Genomic DNA, 19,504 nt, shown 5'->3' on the forward strand with positions numbered 1-19,504 from the left:
TCAAAAACCCTGAAAAAGAACAAATAAAGATTACAATAATATTTACAATAACAACATTCATATTTTCCCTCTGCTCAGGCGTTCCAACACCTTCAGTTAATGAGGAATACTTACTTCTAACTTAATCATCATCAGTTTGCAAATTCTGGACGCATTTTAATGATCACTAAATTGCTGTGATTTTTACTTTCCAACAATAATGAGTTAACACAACAAAACACAGCTAACTGCTGTTCTTGCATTTTAAAAAGTGAGCTTGTTGGCGAGCTGGATTGTAAAGGCGCCTGTCTCTAAAGTATTTTGGGTCAACTTCTGCTTTTTAAATGTGCTGTGGGCTATAAATAAAATAGACGTGACAGTCAACACGGTGCATGTATGAGGCACATTTTTTCATTTCCAAAAATAAATAAATAACAGTTCAGTCGGTTACATATTGAACTTGAAGAAGATAAAACAAGATATCGATCCTCCTGTGCTCGTATCAATCCGTTACCAGTATTAGTGTTGGTATGATACTCTTGATATTCACATTGTTCTGTCGTTCAGGTGTGCCACTGGAGAATCACCTCAGTTTTTCACTGTGTTCTGTGTAGCAGCTATGCAAACAAGAAGAGCAAAGATATTTTTGGACTTGTGATTGTTGTTAGTGCACAGCTGTGCAGCACATGTATTTAGGTTCACCCTCCCCACCCCAGGCAGACATGCATGAGCTATTTAACCTGCAAACACACAGCCTGGCAGCTGATGGACAGTTAAGCAGCTAAAGACCCGAAAATTCACCCCAAAGGTTTAAAGGAGAGCAAAGCTACAACAGGAGGTAATAGCTATGACTTCCTTTAGTCAGACTTTGAGCTTTCTGCTAATCAGCTCTACTGTGTTAATGTTACACTGTGTGCCGAGTACAAATGTCTTCCCTATATTCTTTCGTGGACGCCCCCAAGTGGACATCAGCAGCATTACAGCATCAGTCCAAGATAAAAATAGCTCAGTTTCGCTTTCCAATCGTCAGAAATGATACCGAAGATTTCCTCCTCCCATGAAACCAGCGGCCGCTGTCGTCAAGCTGCGGTTTGGTCTCACAGGTGGAAGGAAACGCAGGCAGAGCTCGGACACGATGGAGACGGAAATACTGAAAATGATCTGCGCCGGCCAAGGAGCAGTCAACACGGAGGATTTAGTGTATAATCTGTTTTCCGGAGATCCCACGAAGTTGTCGGAGATCATTTGTAACCAAGAGAAATTTGTTTCCTGTTGTCCAAACGGACAGCCGAAGGTGGTGGCCAGGACCCGCCTGAGACTTTGCAGAGTGAAAGACTGCCCGGGGACGTGCAGGGGTCTGCACCTGTGCAAAAACTTCCTCTTCAGCGGTTTCTGTCAGTTCACTCAGCTCAGGTAAATATACTGGACTTAAAGTAAGAAAGGTGAGTCATGGCCCGAGTGAAACAGCCACCGTCTCTGTTCATCCAGGCCTTTTCTAGTAATGCTGAAAGTGGCTGCAAAATATTCCAGGGTTAAAGGCCCTGACTAGTGTCTCTGTTTACAGTCAGTGAATTCGACATTTTCAGCAGTTTGACGCAGATTTGTTAGGAAAGCTAACCTGAACAAATATCATCATGTGACTCGAAAGGCTAATAGGAAAAGTTCCTCTCTGTGCTTGTACCGACTTCTGAGTCTCAATAAAAACTTTCTTTTTATTGTCGTATTTGTGTACAACCAAGTTACGGACCATTAAAGAGGCTAAAATGTCAAATAATTCGTAGTGCTTATTATTATTATTAGTAGTGTTTATTATTGTCGTCATATTAACTGGTTTTGAAGCCAGCTACAATGACAAATTCTCGGGTTTGGAAAAATATAAGAACACATATGTTGACAGACACTCAGTCAAAATGAATTTTTTATTGGTATCGGGCTGAATTTGGAAACAGACACACAGCATGTGTACGTGTAATGATGAATTAATCCACGTTTGGCAGCACTTATCATGTTTGTGTGTGGCCCTAATCCTTCTCATGTCACAGTCATGACTCAGCTGTGTGGATTCTGTTACAACAGGAGGGGCTGCAGCTTCTCCCATGAGCTGACGTCTGAGCATAACCAAAGACTTCTGAGGCAGCATGAGCTGGAGAGCCTGAGCCGAGAGGAGCTGTGCACCCTGCTGCTGCAGAGTGACCACACACTCCTTCCTGCTGTGAGTCTTAACCTAACACACGATAAAAGCACCCTGACGAAATACTTTAATCATTGTCATAACATCTTTTCACATCTGATTCTGATATGTTCATTTAAATTGTAACAGCTTGTTGATAGTGTAGCAATAACAAACAGTACAGCTGACACCCACACAGTGTAATATAATATGTAATTCTTCACAAATTGGCAGTCATTGAGGTGTTCTTAAAACTTAGAGGTAAAGTTGTTTGCCAGATGTGTATTGTTCTCCAATTTTAAAACACATTTTCTGTCACGTTGGTGGCAAATCAGCTTTTTTATACATGTCAAAAAGTATATTAAAAGTTTTAAAACGCATGCAATGTAATTGGTAAATAATCATTTCCTTTCGTTTGTTTGTTTGTTTGCAGTACCGTCCACAGTTTTCACGATATCTTTTTCAGATTTTGTGTGATGATAACAGCTGATTTAATTTAGATGAAAATTGGGTCGCGGTCAAAGTCTCATCTAAAAAATCAGTCAAAACTTTATATTACCCACAATTTTTTATGGATCGTCTTTAAACTTGACAAAGATATACTAGACCTAAGAAAACGTTTTGAACAATTTATTGTGGCATTTAGAGTAAAATCAATTTAAACTGGTTAAAAAAAGCAGGATGTTGCAATGTTTATATCCATCATTTACATACAGTCAGTGATTGTATTCCATCTTTTACTTACAGTCCGTGTATATAACCACGCTTTCCTTTCATTTTGTTCTGTCTCCATCAGATATGCTACGACTACAACAACGGTGATGGAGAGTTCGGCCGGTGTCAGGATGGTGATGGTTGCAGGAGGCTCCACATCTGCCAGAAGTACATCAGCCGTGAATGCAGCTGCTCGAGGAATCACAATTTTACTGCTCCACAGCCCATAAAAAATGTCCAAGAAAGAGGCGTACCTGGTGCCCTTCTGCCATCCTTGAAGGCTGTGTATGCAAATAAAGAGGCTTTGAGGCTGGCTGAGAATGGTCAACAACAGCGGAGAGGCAGAGGGAGAGGTGCTAGGGGTGCGACAGGCAGCAGGGGCAATAGGGGAAACAGAGGAAACCAGAGCAGCCGACCAGTGCAGGATCGAGCCTCCTCACTTACTGAGATGCTTGCTGGCACTCACATCTTCGATCTGTACACCAGTAATGGACTGAATGAAAGCGACGATGAAAACTCTTCCACCAGTGACATCTCCGCAGCCACTAGTGACAACGATGCGAGCAGTGAAAACGGTGAGACTCGAAGACGGAGACGCCGTCATGGAAGAAGTCAAGCAGCTGTCAGAGGGAGAGGCGGCAACAGGGGCACCAATAAGCAACCACTACCAAAAACTCGTTCATCAAGCAACATTAACGCTGCTGTCAATGATGAAGCTGCTAAAGGTGGAGAATGGCAGAACAATAGACAGAGGCCTGTCAGAGGTAAACACCAGCTGAAAACACTTCTGATGTTTTCAGATGAACTAAAGCTGCTGTCTGAATGAAGCCTGTGAAATATCTCCTGTTTCTTTCAGATAAAACAGGGATCTGCATGTACTTCATTAAAGGTCACTGCAAACATGATGGTGAGAAAGTCATGGTTAGTAAGCGTTTGAGGCGTTAATGTAGTTCTTTCTTGACTTTGACCAGCTGTCTTTCTTCTTTCTTCTTAGATCGATGTTTTAAAGCTCATGACAAGATGCCGTACCGATGGCAGGTCCAAGAGGGACACCAGTGGACTGATTTGCCCGATAATGAGACAATTGAGAGAGACTACTGTGACCCCAGTAACTCATACAGGTACTTACCAAGTTCTCACAGGACTCTCTGCAGTCCTGCAAAAGACAACGTGATAATCTGATAATCAAATACACTTGACTTTGTGATCATCACAGACTGTTTAAAAGCAGAACTTTTGGCAGTTTACTGGTTCGGAGCATTCAGTTAGGTGTAGGGATGGGAATCGAGAACAGTTCCCAGTAGTGGCATTCCTTGGAATTGTTAGTCTGCTTGCCTATTGATTCTAATATTGGTTCCACCTGCACTTGAATCAGCTGATTTCAGCTCATGTGTCTGAGGATGAAAGTAGTGGAGCGGTCCACAGCATGAGCACGGACATTACTTTTATTTTTATTCCGCAAAAGAACAAGAGTGTGATGGTAAAGTGGGAACTGCATCCAGGATGGAAACAACTGCATTATCCCGCTAACACAACTTCAGCTCTTTGCAAGCACCAAGATAACAACGTTAGCCTTTTCTGCAGCTATGGGGCATATATGGTATCACTCTTGGCTGGAAGCAGTGCTTAAACAATGGAAAAAACACAAACTTTGTCCAAAATCCTCTCATGTTCAGCTGTTTTCCACTTTTTCTTTGGTCATTTTAGCCTTTTTGGCCAGGGTGAAGGGAGTATCTGCCATCAAACAAGAAGACAGCCGCATGTAGCTATGATGATGTTTGCTAGTTCACCTTACCTGCATTAATGTAATAACGTGGTTAGCCTACTCAACGTAAATTACACACGAACAACATTAAGCTACTCACGCAGAGAAGAACGGCTGCTGCTGCATCATCATCCTCATCATTTCTGCTACACTGGCAGGGCTAGGGGCCAGGACTCTCCTCTTCGGGTTCTTGGGGGATGTTGCTAACTCCGGGTCCGATAACAGGCACCACACCCGCAGTAGATGTGCTCGGTGTGAGGTCTCGCAGCAAGCTATCAAATACGGTGCATTTCTTGCCTTTAAAAAACACTGTACGTCGCCAGGTGTTTCATCGGATTTGAGGAGTTACCTCCTTTGACAGTATCACAGTATCAGCTTAAAGCACTTGTTGCTGCTGAGTTTGCATCTTTTGCTGTGAAGTACAGCCAGACTTTGACCGCTTCGCCTTGGACATTTGTAATCTGTAGCTCTGCTCTAAAAGAACGTACGTACCTGGACCCGCCTACTATCCTCGGAAACGTAAAATGATTGGCTAGAATCTGAAGTGTGTGACATCTAAGGAAAAAAAGCACCGAAATGTGCGCTGCTTTTAGGTCTGGTTACTACCGTTTATGTCAGAACCGGTGCCATCATGGCACCTGATACCGGTATCCTTCCCTACTGAGGAGCAGTCAGGCTGCCAGCTCAGTTTCTGCCTGTATATGTTTCCAAAGTAGAATCATTGTGGTGATCGCTTTAACGTCTCTTTGTGCTGGTTTTCATCTTTGCTTTGTGTTCATACATAAATACTATGACAAAGATCATACGTGTGTCCTCTTTAGAATAGGGATTTGTGTTGGTGTGTGGGCCTGTAGAATAAGGTTTACATTGGTAACGGGTAATTCACTAGCTGGGCCCACGTCCTCATTTATATTTGACAGCATTTTCGTAGATAAAGGTGAATGGCTTTGACATGAATTGAGCTGCGGTTTGAGGAAGGCCTCGAAAGGGACTGACGGCGGCTCCGGGACCTGGCACATCCCGTACTAAACGTACTAAATACAAGTCAAGAAGTTAAAGAATTGAAAAGGGGATGGAGGGTGGGGCATGTAAACGAGAATGAACAGCTTGTAGGACTGGGGGAACCTATATGGATGAGAACTGGAAGGAGTGTGTTTGCAGGTGTGGTCCCACTCCTGAAGTTCTGATACTTAATCTCCAATTATGAGACAAATTCATCCTAAAGTGAGACCCAATACAAACACAAACACAAGGACCTGGTTGTGGAAAGGAGACGATTTAGGTGATGATTCCACAGCCACAGGACACAATTCTTTATTTCTATTACTGTTTCCTTAATATCAACTTCTTTCAAACTCCACACACTTGTTAAAATGTTAACATTATGCCTTCTGTTTTGGGTGTCTGCAGTAGCACCAGTCCAGCCGTGCACTTTGACACGATGACCTGTGGATCGAACAAAGTACGTCGACTCTCGACAGAAAACTCCGTGATTGAGCCGACTTTCATCCACACCACCGAGTGGCTTTGGTACTGGCAGGATGAGTTTGGGAGGTGGAACACTTATTCCGCAGATGTGAGTAGCATCAGAATCCACTGTTCATCCACAGTGTTTTCAAAAGGTTGTTAGCACGTGAGTCAGTACTTTTGTTGTAAACATGATTAAAAAAAACATTTGTAATGTGGAAAAAAGTCCCTCGAACTATGACCCTACCGGGTGTTTTTCCCCCTCCAGGTGATCTCCACAAAGCATTTCAGTGCTTTTCAGCTTGTGTTTGTTTTAGCTTTAGCTCTCGTCAGGAGAGCTAAACATCTCGACAGCATTTTCAATGATAAAAAATTCTTAAAAACCAATTCTATAATACCTGCTCAGAACCATATCTAGGTGCTAGACTGCAAAAATAATGGAGCACTGAGCATGTAGGACCTTTACATAAAAGGTGCACACAAGCACCTTATTGTCATCCACTGGGGTTTTTGACTATGTAAATGTGTAACTGTTTGCTAACACGTTCAATATATCAGCTTCGAAGTCAGTTCTCTGTTGTCACTCTCTGTTAAAATATCTTTAAAGTCATACTGCCTCAATAGATTTATTACATCAGAGGCTGTTATTAAAGCGTAAACTATCTGATTTTCTAATCAAAGGTTAAAGTCTTTGCTCTGGGTAATGCCACGTCATAGGACTGGTATAATTGTGAAACACTTCTCAACAGATTGGGAGGTAGAAAACAGTGAACAAACATGGAAAAAATAGCTGCTCCAGAGTTTTATTGAAGACATCCACACTGACAGCATGCCTCAGCAAGAAAAGCTAGCGGAGCTGATCTGAGCTACAAATAGTCACTGAACCTCTATTTCACTGACCATTTTGGAGGTCACTGCATTGCTTCTGCTGCAATCACAACTATATTTTTCATATTTTTTTATCCTCTCTGTATTCTGTTGTTTAAGCTGCTGGAATTACAGCTCATGATTAAAGTTTTAATCTCATCTATTATGGCTGTAAATCGAGGCTGCCACAGTCTGTGCATACAGCTCTGGTATCTCTGAGGAGAAATTAGCAGCTGAAGTAAACGGCTACATGTACCAGCTGTGCTCAGTTGATCATGTGAACTGAGCATGCTCATACTGGACTGTTGAGTTTAAAAAATAAATAAGTAAAGTTAAAGTCTGTTAGGGTAACTCTACTGGAAAGAACGTCAGACTTTCAAACGGCCTCAATGGTTTTCAGCCAAGCTAATTTGACAGTCGCTATCTTGGGATATTTATTAAATATTATAAATTAATTTCTCTTACCAATCGTTCATTGCTCTTATGCTGATGCAGGTTTGTTTTCAGGTTAAAAACACAGTCACCTTTCTTGCTTTGCAGACTAGTGGACATAAAGCAGCAGACATCAACAGCACAAAGCTGGAGGAGAAGTTTCTGGCCAATGACAAAGACGTGGTGGAGTTCATTGCTGGCTCCCAGTCGTATTCACTCAGTTTCCAGGGTAAACAAAGAATATAGAAACTCTGTGTTGACTCATTTCTGCATGTTAAAATGTAAAACTGAGTTTCTCATTATCATTTAACTTTAAACTTCCTCCTCAGACATGATACAGACAAATAAACGCTATGGCACCAAAAGGTGTGTGTGCAGACGGCCACTGTTTGTCTCTGCTGCAGATGTCCTAACAAAGAAAGTCAGGTACGTCATCCCAAAAACAGCCCCAAGAAAGTTTTAAGACACCTTCACTTTGGTTTACATGTAGTGTTTTAAATGAGTCTGATAGACTTGTTAACTCCTTGATCGTTACCAACCAGTCTGTAGAGACCAGTGTGTCTGCCAGAATCTAACATGATTCCTGTTCAACACTTGATTGAGACGTTTAATTGTCATTAGCAATGTTACACGTACATGCAGTGAAACAGGACGCCTTCTGATTGTACATACAGAGAGATAGATGATGCAATACATGAGGGAAGAGGAGGAAAAAAAGAACTCCGCCCAGATGGGAGAGCAGTTTGAGAACAGAAAGAGAAAAAAAAAAACCCTCAGCACAATGAAGCACATGAATCCTCACAACTTACAACATAAAAAACACATGATTTGCGACAGGGATCGGGGGGTGGGGGGTGGTATGGGGTAATGGAGAGAGCCAATGTAGACAACAGTCATCTGGTCCTGCAGCTGAAACCTGGCGCTGGACAGAGACCTGCCTGACCGCATCAGGTGTAAGCGTCGAAGGCGTTTGGAGGGCGAGGTGTGTGTGTGTGTGTGTGTGTGTGTGTGTGTGTGTGTGTGTGTGTGTGTGTGTGTGTGTGTGTGTGTGTGTGTGTGTGTGTGTGTGTGTGTGTGTGTGTGTGTCTTTGTTTCCTGTATCCAAAGAGAGAGAGAGTGCGCTTTCACCTAGTTTTAAGCAAAAGTCAACAATCCCCAAGTCACTGCAGGCGACCTTGAGGAAGAATTCGGGAGAATTTGATGTTCCAGCTTTGGCCTTCGAGCTTCCAGCTGAGGGAAGGCCGCATGAAGACAGTGCTCGTTTGGGTTTGGTTTACCATACGTGCCAACATACTAGTGTTGCCAGGGCCTTAAGATTAGAGTGAAGCAAATTCACCATGTTTGTCCATTCAGTAGCAAGAATGTCAAAAAACAGGCAAGCACTAGACATTAAAAATGCTCCAGTCAGAGCTTGCTAAACGTAAGTTGCTTTTTTTTTTTTTTTCAAATTTCCACAAATTTCATTAAAAAAATCCCAAACCGATTTTGTAGTAGTACAGCTGTGAGTCTGGCTTCTACACTCTTGGATTTGTTTGGTTTATTCTGGTCTTCATGGCAGGTCCTGTCAGACTTGGTTGTTTCAGGTCTGTTGATGCACATTATACTGTATTGGAGTTTAACTCTGGACCACTGAAGGACAGACTTTCTGTAACCAGCAGCAACGCCTATGATGCAGCTCATTGCTGTGCAGAAATGTGAACCTTTATTTTGATCTAACTCAGCCCTGCCCGTCTCTGCTGCCTGAAGCAGCACAGAGCATGATGCTACCAACACCGTGACATCACGTCGTGTTGTGAGAGCTGTGTGCCGAGGGAGCTATCTGGTGCTCTTTACTCAAAGTGGCTTCTTTCAAGCATCTTTCTACCATAAAGACATAATTGATAAAACAGTGACACAGAGATATGATTCTAGACCCGTTCCCTGATCTAGACCTGGTGAGGCCTGTCGCCCTGGATGTTAAGAAAGAGTTCCTAAGATTTCATAGTTGGTTTGTTTGTTTTTTCTGATATTAGTATGAACTGTGGGGGTTATTACATGCTCAGGTGTGCGTCTTTCTTAACCGTATCCAGATCATCTCAGCAGTGGGTCCTATTTGTTCTTTTTTTTTTTATTTAGCAATTATAAAAAAAATTGAAAAACAAACAAAAACACTCCTAAAAATGACAAACATGAGCTCTTGCCATTGATGGGAAAAATGTTTTGTTGATTTAAAATGAAATCTTAAAACATATGTAAAAAGTGAAGGTGTCTGTATATCAAAGAAACTTTTAATGGCATTTGTGTTACTTATGTTTTCAGACGTATTACACCCAAACCTTGTGTATTTAAAGTCATCCTAACCCTCTGTCTCTGCAGACGGCCCGTGGTTAAAGCATCTGCTCCAATACCAGACAACTGGGACAAGACACAGATCCCCGAAACAGGATATTCGGTATTGTGAAACCATAAAATATTAGTTTTATGTCTCTGCTGTTTGAGCTCACACTCAAGTTTAGACTTATATATATATATACACACACACACACACACACACACACACACACAGTGTTGGGAAGGTTACTTTTAAAATGTATTCCGTTACAGAATACAGAATACATGCCCCAAAATGTATTCTGTAACGTATTCCGTTACGTTACTCAATGAGAGTAACGTATTCTGAATACTTTGGATTACTTAATATATTATCGTGCTTTTTACAACAACGTGAATGTACTATTGCTGTGTGATTTTATTACTATTACTGAAGGTCCGCGACTCCGAACTGTAGTAAAGGGACCTCTGACTAATACGGCGGGGTCCCTGTCGGCTCGTAGCCGAAAAATAGCTTTACTTTGTTGTGTGGGTCAACTTTTCTTGCGACAGACAGAGAGAGGCGTTGAAAGGCTGCTCCAACGGAACTTATTGTTTTCGGAGGAAAACACGAACACAGTGTACAGTCGAGTCTTAATAGCTTACTTACAACTGGGCTCGTCAGGCTCTCTTCTTGGCTGCAGTGGTTATTATTATATTTACATGCTTCCAGCTCCCGTTTTTCCTCGACGACAACTCGTACCTTTCCACTCCCCTTTTTCTCCCTCCTCGCGCTCACAGACCCATAACGTGTATGGCAGTGCATTCTCCCTGCAACACGGACTACACTGCCCATGATGCTACATTCTTTAGAGCTATGCTTGTAGCATTCTGCCTGTTAGCTTAGCACAGCAACAACAACAACAACAACAACAACGAAAAGGCGCTCTCTCACCCAGGAAACACACAGTCGCAGAGAGAGAGAGAGCGTCGCCCTGTAACCATGGCAACCGTAACGCTGCCGCCTGGAACAACAGAACGTAGCTGTCAAACAAACCCAAACAGTCCTGACCCGCCACAATATGAAACAGGAAAGTACCGCAGTGTAATCCATTTATTTCAACAAAGTAACTGTATTCTGAATACCACCTTTTTAAACGGTAACTGTAACGGAATACAGTTACTCATATTTTGTATTCTAAATACGTAACGGCGGTACATGTATTCCGTTACTCCCCAACACTGTACATATGTTAACATATTCCAAACATAGTAATGTAGATGTACAACTCAATGTTATGCAGTGTAATTTTCTAGTAAAAGGTGAAAGCAATCAGTTTTTTTTTTTTAAATACAACATTATATTAAACAATATAACACGCATACAAAATAACAAAAAAAAGAGAGAAAAAGGATTAAATAAGACAACCGAACGACATAAAATAAAAACAGACAAGCCTTTATCTTAAAAACGTATTTTTAAGATCATATCTGATCTGTTATCCTTCCTCAGATAGAAACTTGATTCTGGCCTCATAGTATTTTTCAGTGTGGGCTCTTATGTTACACCATCCTGAATACTGGAAGTTCCAGTTATCCATTAAACCCTGGGAGTTTACATTCTCACAGACTTTATTGGGCGATCGTAGCTCAAGAGTTGGTAGTTCGTCGGTTCGAAGGTTGCCGGTTTGAGCCCCGGCTCCGACAGTCTCGGTCGTTGTGTCTTTGGGCGAGACACTTCACCCGTTGCCTACTGGTGGTGGTCAGAGGGCCCGGTGGCGCCAGTGTCCGGCAGCCTCGCCTCTGTCAGTGCGCCCCAGGGTGGCTGTGGCTACAATGTAGCTGCCATCACCAGTGTGTGAATGTGTGTGTGAAGCGCTTTGGGGTCCATAGGGACTAAGTAAAGCACTATACAAATACAGGCCATTTACCATTAATTACTGTAGTCCTCTCCGTGTGGGCTTTCACTGTCTAAGAACTTTCCTCGGTACAGTTCCTGAATACTGAGCTCTCTATGTATTCTGAAACTGGTCACCCTCTAATGTATTTACCACCCTGTCATATATCAGTAAACATTATCCTTCCTTCTCATTTACGTTCTCATTGGCTGTTTCAGAGATTTGGAGAGTTTAACTTGGGACCCGGCTGTATTCACCGGGTCTTGTATTGTATTGTTGATTTAAGATAAAAACCATTTACTTTATTCAGTCACTGGTTCCCACATTGCTTCCTGTGCAGATGACACTTCAAGTGGAATTTCTACAGTAAGCAAAAGATTTTCCCAAATAATTTTTTTCTAAGAACATATTTGGGGAAAAAAAGTAAAAAACAAAAAGACAAAAAAAAAGCTAAGCTTAGAAATATATTTCCTATCGTTGAATTCAGAGTTTCCATTTCTGTGTTGTTCTTAGGAGTAAAATGCCTTTTTTAACACTGTTGCTGGCCTTGTTTAAAAATAACATTATAGAATTTATATTTGTACTCAGACATAAAGCTAAAGAATTCATACTAACTAAATGGTGAAGGGAAATGCTCGTGTTGAAAGATTGCAATATTTTTTTTGTTTTCTTACAGCGAATCTCCGTCCAGCGCGCTTCAGATGAATTTAAGACGGTGGAAACTCATTTCTGTAAAACCATGAAAGGCTTTGATATTGTCAAAATTGAGAGGATTCAGAACAAAGCTCTTTGGGAAGCCTTTCAGCTGTACGTATTTCATTTAATGTAGTAATGAAATATGTTTGGCTTGTGTTGTAAAAATGCTTCTTGGAATAAATCTCAATCTGGGAAGCCTGTTCATTTTCCCTTAATTGGTGGAAAATGCAGCTGCAGGTTGAGCAGCAGAGTTGAGTATGTGGGCTGACATACAGACAAACCAGACTGACGTCAGATATTTGTATGTTTTCTATTTCAAGGCAAAAGAATCAGATGAAGACCAAAAACAAAGGGGGAAATGTGACTGAGAAAAAGCTTTTTCATGGCACTGACTCCAAATTTGTTGACACCATCTGCCACCACAACTTTGACTGGAGAATCTGCGGACTTAATGGAACGGCTTTTGGCAAAGGTGATTGGAAGAAATGTTCAAGCTGAAACAGTTATTGATAAAAAGCATGTTTTCATAAACCATACATTTAAAAAACAGAAGCTCCAAACTCACCAAACAGACATTTTTGTCAGCTGTGGTTGTGAGGAACGATGCTTATTTTTTTGCCCGATAATCACAATGGTCTCTTTTGGTGTCTAAACACAGGTAGTTACTTTGCCCGTGATGCCAGATACTCCCACAACTACACCGGTGACACTGACGTCAGAGACATGTTCATCTCACGGGTGCTGGTGGGAGACTTCACCAAAGGGTCCTCCGATTATCCCCGACCTCCTTCGAAGGACGGAGGGGACATAAACTTCTATGACAGCTGTGTTGACGATGTAATGAACCCCACCATATATGTGGTGTTTGAGAAGCACCAGATCTACCCCGAGTACCTGATAAAGTACAAGACCACAAACCTACTTAATGTGCACAATGGCAATGCAGCAACTATAGCAGGATCTAATCAAAGTACTAATAATTCTTGTGTCATTGCTTAACATCAGTGGTGTAAAGGGGGTTGGTGGTGTTTTGCAATAATAATAATAGTAATAATAATAGTAATAATAATAATAGCATAAAAACAGACAGCAATGGTGGATCTTGAGCACTAAAAGTGTTAATTGGAGTAACTGAGAAGAAAACAAATGAAGCCACAGATATTAATGAATTCCAGAAGATTAGAATGTGATTTATTAGCTGCTGTTTATAATGAACAGATAACCAGTTTAGGATTAACTCAGTTCTCAGTCAACTGCTATTAAAGCAGCTTCACATGACTTTGAATGATGAGACTTTGGTTTGCTGAATAGGTAAGCGAGAGGCAGTGCAGAAGAAAGCTTCAGAACTGTTACATTTTCCCGTTACACTTCATAATTTCTTTTTGTTGTTGTTTTGATGCTTGAATTTTTCCACCTCGAACAAATGTAAAATGATTTTCTACCAATTGCCAGCATTTCCACGCACTTTGTTTTTATGTGCAAATTGAAGATGCACGTAAACATGTGGCATGTTGGCACAATCACAATTGTTGAGGTGTTGTTTAAAGAAACTACACTAACTTTTTTACAGAAAATAAAAAATAAACGGCAGCGGCGTGCGAGCCGTATCAGAAGAAACACCTGAGTGCTTTCCTCGTGATTATCTCAGGAAGTTTTATACGTCATCCACATTTAGTGGTTACCATACGAACGCATCGTACTGTATCACGTAATGATGAAAAACACTGTGTCAGATTAGGCCATTAGTGTCACGAATTCTCGTAACAACTTAGTCAAGACACATGACGGACTGCGCGTTGGTGCCTAATGATAGCTTTGCTGCTTTAGACGACCTTTGTGATGTCAGCAGGAAGCTGGGCCCAACTTCTGGGAACACGGAAACAAACAGCGGCGCCGTGTGATAGTCACTGCTCCGTGTTTGGAAAAACCTGAAAGAAAATGTTTAATGTTGTTTACAACTACGAGTGACAAACTCAGGAGTACAAAGCTACCTTGAGTCACTTTAAATATTGCTCTAGTGACTGGATGCCAGTATATCTCAGTGCTCACAGAGCAGGTGATCCATATAACATAAGGCTGTTGCAGAGGGCCGGGCTCAAATCTGACCCCACACCATTTGCACGCCTTCTCCCTCCTTTACTGTCCTATCATAAACAAACGCCCCCCATAAATGTTGTTCACTTACTGGATTTGCGTCTTTCAGTGAACATTAAAAAAAATATAACTGGTTGAGAATCAACCCCAGCCACTGCAACCTCACTGTTTCCGAGTGATAGCGAGTGTTTTGGGGCGATATCCAAGCGTGGCCTGCTCGTTCCATTTGTCTATAAGGTCTTTTTTTTTTTTTTTTTTTTTTTAAATAAATCTTCCCGTAAGAAGATTAACGATTGTTTGGATATTGCATTTTGGCGATATCTCTGTAGGGTCCTGCTCAAAGCCTGCTTAACCGTGATTGGTTAATGCTCCTTGGGATTTCTCTTTAATCTTTCAAGTGATTTGAAAATAATTTATGATTAAAATGGAAAAAAAATGTGACTTAAGCTTTTACCAACCACTAGAAGGTAAAAAAAAAAAAAAAAAACAGGCTATATTGATTATTTTATTGATAAAATGTAAATGAAAGGCTTGTAATGTGCATGGTGGGTGATTTGTTTAGGGTGTGATTATTGATCATTTCACCTGCTCAACATGAATAATCACTGTTTTCACAATTATTAAAGTAAAGCATGTTGCAGCACATTAGAGTGTGTTTGTTTGTTTGTCGCTGTCAGAGCTGCAGTTCGTTCTCTGTCTTTTTTTTTCTGCGTGTCTCATAACTGACATAAAAAATGCCACCAGCAGTCATGTTGGGGCTCTTAGTGAAATGAGGCAGGGCATGAAAAATGATCAATATGGCTGCCGGTGCTTCATCTGACACAAAACATTAGGCCTGTAAAGTAACCCCGCTGTAGCACCCCCTCCTATCAGCGTACATGCACCAGCAACTGCCTTCTGTTATGTTTCCTATAAACTGCAGTGTGAATATGGGCATGTTTGGATGTTTCCACTGTAGCAACGAATGGTGGAAACAGACTTTTTGCACAATTACAAAGCTATTAAATCCAGGTCTTCTGTGATCTTAATGGAAAAAAAAAAGAAAAAAGTAATCGGCCTTGGTTAAAGATCGAAAACGGTGTCACACTGATTCTGATTAGGCCTGACTCCTGGGAATTAGCTTTGTGGAAGTGGAATTCACAACAAGGCAGATGTGATTTTGAAATGCAGAGATAAATATGCTCACTTGCTAATGAGCCGTTGGGCAGACAATTGTCGACAGAAACCCCCCAAAAAAGCATCAGGAAAGGGGGTTACTGAGCTGAGAGAGCAAGGCATTTAAGTGCAGTTTCCTCTTTAAACTTCTAAACAGCAGAATGATTGTTTTCAAGTTTAAGTGTCGCCCTCTGGTGGCCATTAGGAAGACTGATTCTATTACATGTCATATCCATCTCACAGCTGACACATCCACATCATGGTGACATTTAAAACTTTCCTCTCTGTGCTTCCAAGTTGCAAAGCATAATGCTGACAAATGGCATTATGCTGTCCATCTTACATATACAGTCTATGCTTTATCTTCATATCTTAGATTTTCTGCCCACTTCTTTTTTCCTTTAGCCCGCCCCTTTTAGCATAAGTACCTGTTGAGGAGGCGGGGTTAAAATAGGGAGGCAGGTACACAAACAAACTGATAAAGCCACCAAGGCGTTATCAAACCAAATGCATTGTGTTTCCATATATATTTATTTTTAATGTATGTGGTCCTGTTTCATTTCCAAATAAATCTACATTATTTCAGCCTGTTTGCATGAATGATATCAAGTCCCCCATCAACCACCACAGGTGGGGGACAAAGAAAAAGACAAAGAGCTCAGCCTCCACATTAGATTACAAAGACCCAATTCCCAGGGCGAAAATAAATTTGGCTGCCACTTCTGCTGCATCCATTTATCCACCACCCGTGCTTCATTATGCCTCTGCTGCCCATTAAGATAGAGCTGTCCTATGGGAAATGCAGCTGTGTCCTGCAGGATGCAGAAAGCTCACCTAGCGACAGTAAATATCCACTGACATTAACCAGCTTGAGTGGGGCCCCTTCCTGTCTGATGTGTGCTTCGTGGCGGCTGCAGTCCTGGCCCTGGCTGTCATTTCCTGGACCTCCAGAGTCAGCTGCCAGGACCTTCCAGGCTTCGGCGTATCAGACAATCTGGTCTTTCCTGCAATGCACTGGCTTATGAATTAAATATGACTCCTTTCTGCTTTGTTTGCACGCGGCCCTCCCGGCGTGTGAGATGTTTATGTTTCTGCTGAGTCACAGTGGTTTAGCTCCAGCTGATGGAAGAATGCTATGGCAAAAACCGCAGGGGGGGGCTATGAAAGCGAGTCAGATCTTTATTTCTGGCTGATGGCAGAAGTTTTTGTGGAGTATCTGAAATAGCTGCTTAAACTTAAATTGAAGGTGCAGGCAGCAGATCCATGCATGAGCAGCCTCAGTAGATGAATAAGGCACCTGTGGATCAGCTGACTGGTAATGGTGTCGATATACAGATATATTTAAAGTTACATAGTATATTTCTATGTTGTTAAAGATGCTTTATGTAGCAAGACTTCAGACATCTTTGTGGTGCAACAGTGTAATGTAAGTAAGTAATGTAAGGGGTTCAAAAGTCGTCTAGGGAATTTATGTTTGAGATTTTAGAAAGCATCTTTTTATAGATTTTTTTAAAAGAACTCTTTGATTTATTAACAAATATCTAAAAAATAATGACAATTCCCCCTCAGCTCAGCTCTACTTGGTGGTCAGTGCTAATTAGGAAATGATTATCATGCTCTCATGCAAAATTAATATAGCTAGCCATCGGTAGTGAATGCAAGGTAATACTGGCATTAAGGTCAAAGCACTTAGATCCCTCAAAGCTTTTCTGGCTTCATTTAGGTGCGATAATTAATAAAAAACAAAACAAAAACAAAAAAAACAACGTATCTACTTATCCCACAAGACCCCTGATGATGTACCTGATGATGTCATTCTGCCCTTTAGGGTGAAGCACAAGAAGCAACTGAGCAGTGGGAAATGTGGTCTTCCTACAATTCTGCATAATTCTCACATGGTGGCAATACTCAGGTCTGCAGTTATTTTTTCACTTTCTGTGATGTTGTCATTTCCTAAAGAAAACCAATAAGGATGCTGTAGAGAAGATGTGTTGCATTACTATTTTGGTGCTCAGCGGATTTAAACAACACATCTACAACTGTTTCCTCTACAAATGGTGCTTAAGAGAAAGGCACACATTAGAGAACAACTTGAAACGTGCTTGGAAGTCGTGCTGAGGACTTGGTCTGAGAATAGAGTCCATATGTGAGTGGCCTGAGGGTTGATGGTCTGGAGGTGTGGGACCTGATTGACCCGAGACGCTACCAGTGGGCAGCGAGTCAAACGGGTGGTGGGTGGGGGTCACCTGTGATGGCCCTTGTTCTCCTCAGACAGGAGGATCTGGCGATGGCCTCCAGGGGTCACAGAGGGCAGCCAGTTATTTTTTGGCCAGTGTTAATTACCCTCTGTGCAGCCTTCCTGTTCTCATTGTGGCCCCTGCGTACCAAACATCCAGGCAGTAGGAGAGTCTCTACTGTGGAGTGATACAAGGCCAGCAGCAGCTTCCTGGCCTCCTGCATCAATTATAGATTTCTTTTCTTAGAAAAAGAGTGAGAGCCACATTTTACATTGTAGCTCTAAAAAATAATCTGCTTTGCTTTTCATTTGGAGCGTAAAGGCCTTTACATACCTGAGGTGTAAAATGCAAATATTTCAAACATTTAAAATATTTTTGGGACTCACCTATTCATAATGCAGCCGTTCATACTGACCGCGTAATTTCACTTGACAAATTTGGTGCAAAAAGTAGTCGTGATACAGCTTTACAGCTACACCTTCCTTGGATCAAACCATGAAATTTGTCTCTCTGCATGCCTTCTTGTGAGAAATGGATGAACCTAGAATTTCTGTTTCTTCCATTTCTCTGAACATGAGGACCAGCTCATGATCGCTGTCAACTTCCTGTTTTTTATCATAGTGCATTTGTTGAGGGTGAATTTTTCAACAAAAAAAAAAAGGCAACATGTTTGGCGTGTATATAGGTTACACAGTAAGTTTGGATCCGTGAAATCCAGAAATTCATTGCAATTTTTCAAAATGCATTAAGTGTGTAAAATATTTCCTAAAGATGTCTTTGCAGATGGAATTCTTTTTGTAATAGAAGTCACTATAAGTCACCCCCTCCTGGCTATTAGAGAGAATGCAGGTTCAAGGCATTTCTTTAAAAAAAATGTTATAGCCATCTTTTATATACAGTCTATACAAAACCCCTGTAGACATCCTTGTTAATTAATTTATTGCAGTAAATGCATATCATTTGAAAGCCTTTTCGCAGTTTCCACGAAAAGAAATAAAACTTAAAGAAAGTGAGTCTGAGGATTGAAAACAATGAATGCAGTGCTTCTCAGGTGTACTTCTTCGCCCTTTCCTGTTTAAGCCATCTTTTATACCAATCAGCATTCAGTCTTTGCATAGTTCAGTAGTTGTTCCTCTACAGCAGGGGTGACCAACTCCAGGCCTCGAGCGCCGGTGTCCTGCAGGTTTTAGATCTCACCCTGGGTCAACACACCAGAATCAAATGATTAGTTCATCACCAGGCCTCTGGAGAACTTCAAGACATGTTGAGGAGGTCATTTAGCCACTTAAATCAGCTGTGTTGGATCAAGGACACATCTAAAACCTGCAGGACTCCGGCCCTCGAGGCCTGGACTTCCCCCAGGTTGACTTTATATCTAAAACAACACCAGTGAACGACGTCACAGCAGCTACATCCATGATTTATATACAGTCTGTGGTTCCACTATATGCACATTTTACTCATTTGCACGTCTGCTGGAGGTCTCTTAACCCCAAAATGTGATTGTAACTGTATTAAACAACTCACTTGGTCATTTTCCAGAATCCACAGTTTCATTATACATCTAATCTGAACCCCCAAGCCCCCCCCCCCCCAACAAGAACAACCCAAAGCAGCAAAAACTGCACTAACAGTGCCGCTGCTGTGAGACAGAGACTTCAATCTTCTGATGCTGCGCCGTCATGTCAGTTTGTATTTGTGTTCAGCTGCTGTACAGATGTGTCCTGCTGTGAGCTGATGA

General features: G+C 41.5%; 1 protein-coding gene across 1 annotated transcript; it reads left to right on the forward strand.

Annotated features, from left to right (window-relative positions):
* The first annotated feature begins 989 nt into the window (after positions 1-989).
* Positions 990-15,014, forward strand: LOC146555909 (protein mono-ADP-ribosyltransferase PARP12-like). The gene is made up of 12 exons (XM_085251701.1): positions 990-1,392; positions 2,056-2,191; positions 2,946-3,627; positions 3,720-3,770; positions 3,858-3,984; positions 6,039-6,204; positions 7,503-7,623; positions 7,724-7,820; positions 9,750-9,825; positions 12,258-12,388; positions 12,598-12,749; positions 12,936-15,014. The coding sequence occupies exons 1-12, from the start codon at positions 1,037-1,039 to the stop codon at positions 13,274-13,276; spliced, it is 2,436 nt and encodes an 811-aa protein (XP_085107827.1). The 5' UTR covers positions 990-1,036; the 3' UTR covers positions 13,277-15,014.
* Positions 15,015-19,504: the final 4,490 nt, after the last annotated feature.

This window comes from Mchenga conophoros, linkage group LG17 (genome assembly GCF_057382185.1).
Source record: "Mchenga conophoros isolate Kocher_MC1m ecotype Shallow Benthic linkage group LG17, M_conophoros_male_GT1.1, whole genome shotgun sequence".
NCBI classification, from domain to species: Eukaryota; Metazoa; Chordata; class Actinopteri; order Cichliformes; family Cichlidae; genus Mchenga; species Mchenga conophoros.

What these genes read in the sequence shown, in the direction of transcription:
- LOC146555909 (XM_085251701.1), top strand. Translation starts at nt 1,037, where the DNA reads ATGAAACCAGCGGCCGCTGTCGTCAAGCTGCGGTTTGGTCTCACAGGT. An exon ending in TGTCAGTTCACTCAGCTCAG is followed by an intron (nt 1,393 to 2,055) that starts GTAAATATACTG and finishes CTGTTACAACAG; the next exon opens with GAGGGGCTGCAGCTTCTCCC. An exon ending in AGGTCACTGCAAACATGATG is followed by an intron (nt 3,771 to 3,857) that starts GTGAGAAAGTCA and finishes CTTTCTTCTTAG; the next exon opens with ATCGATGTTTTAAAGCTCAT.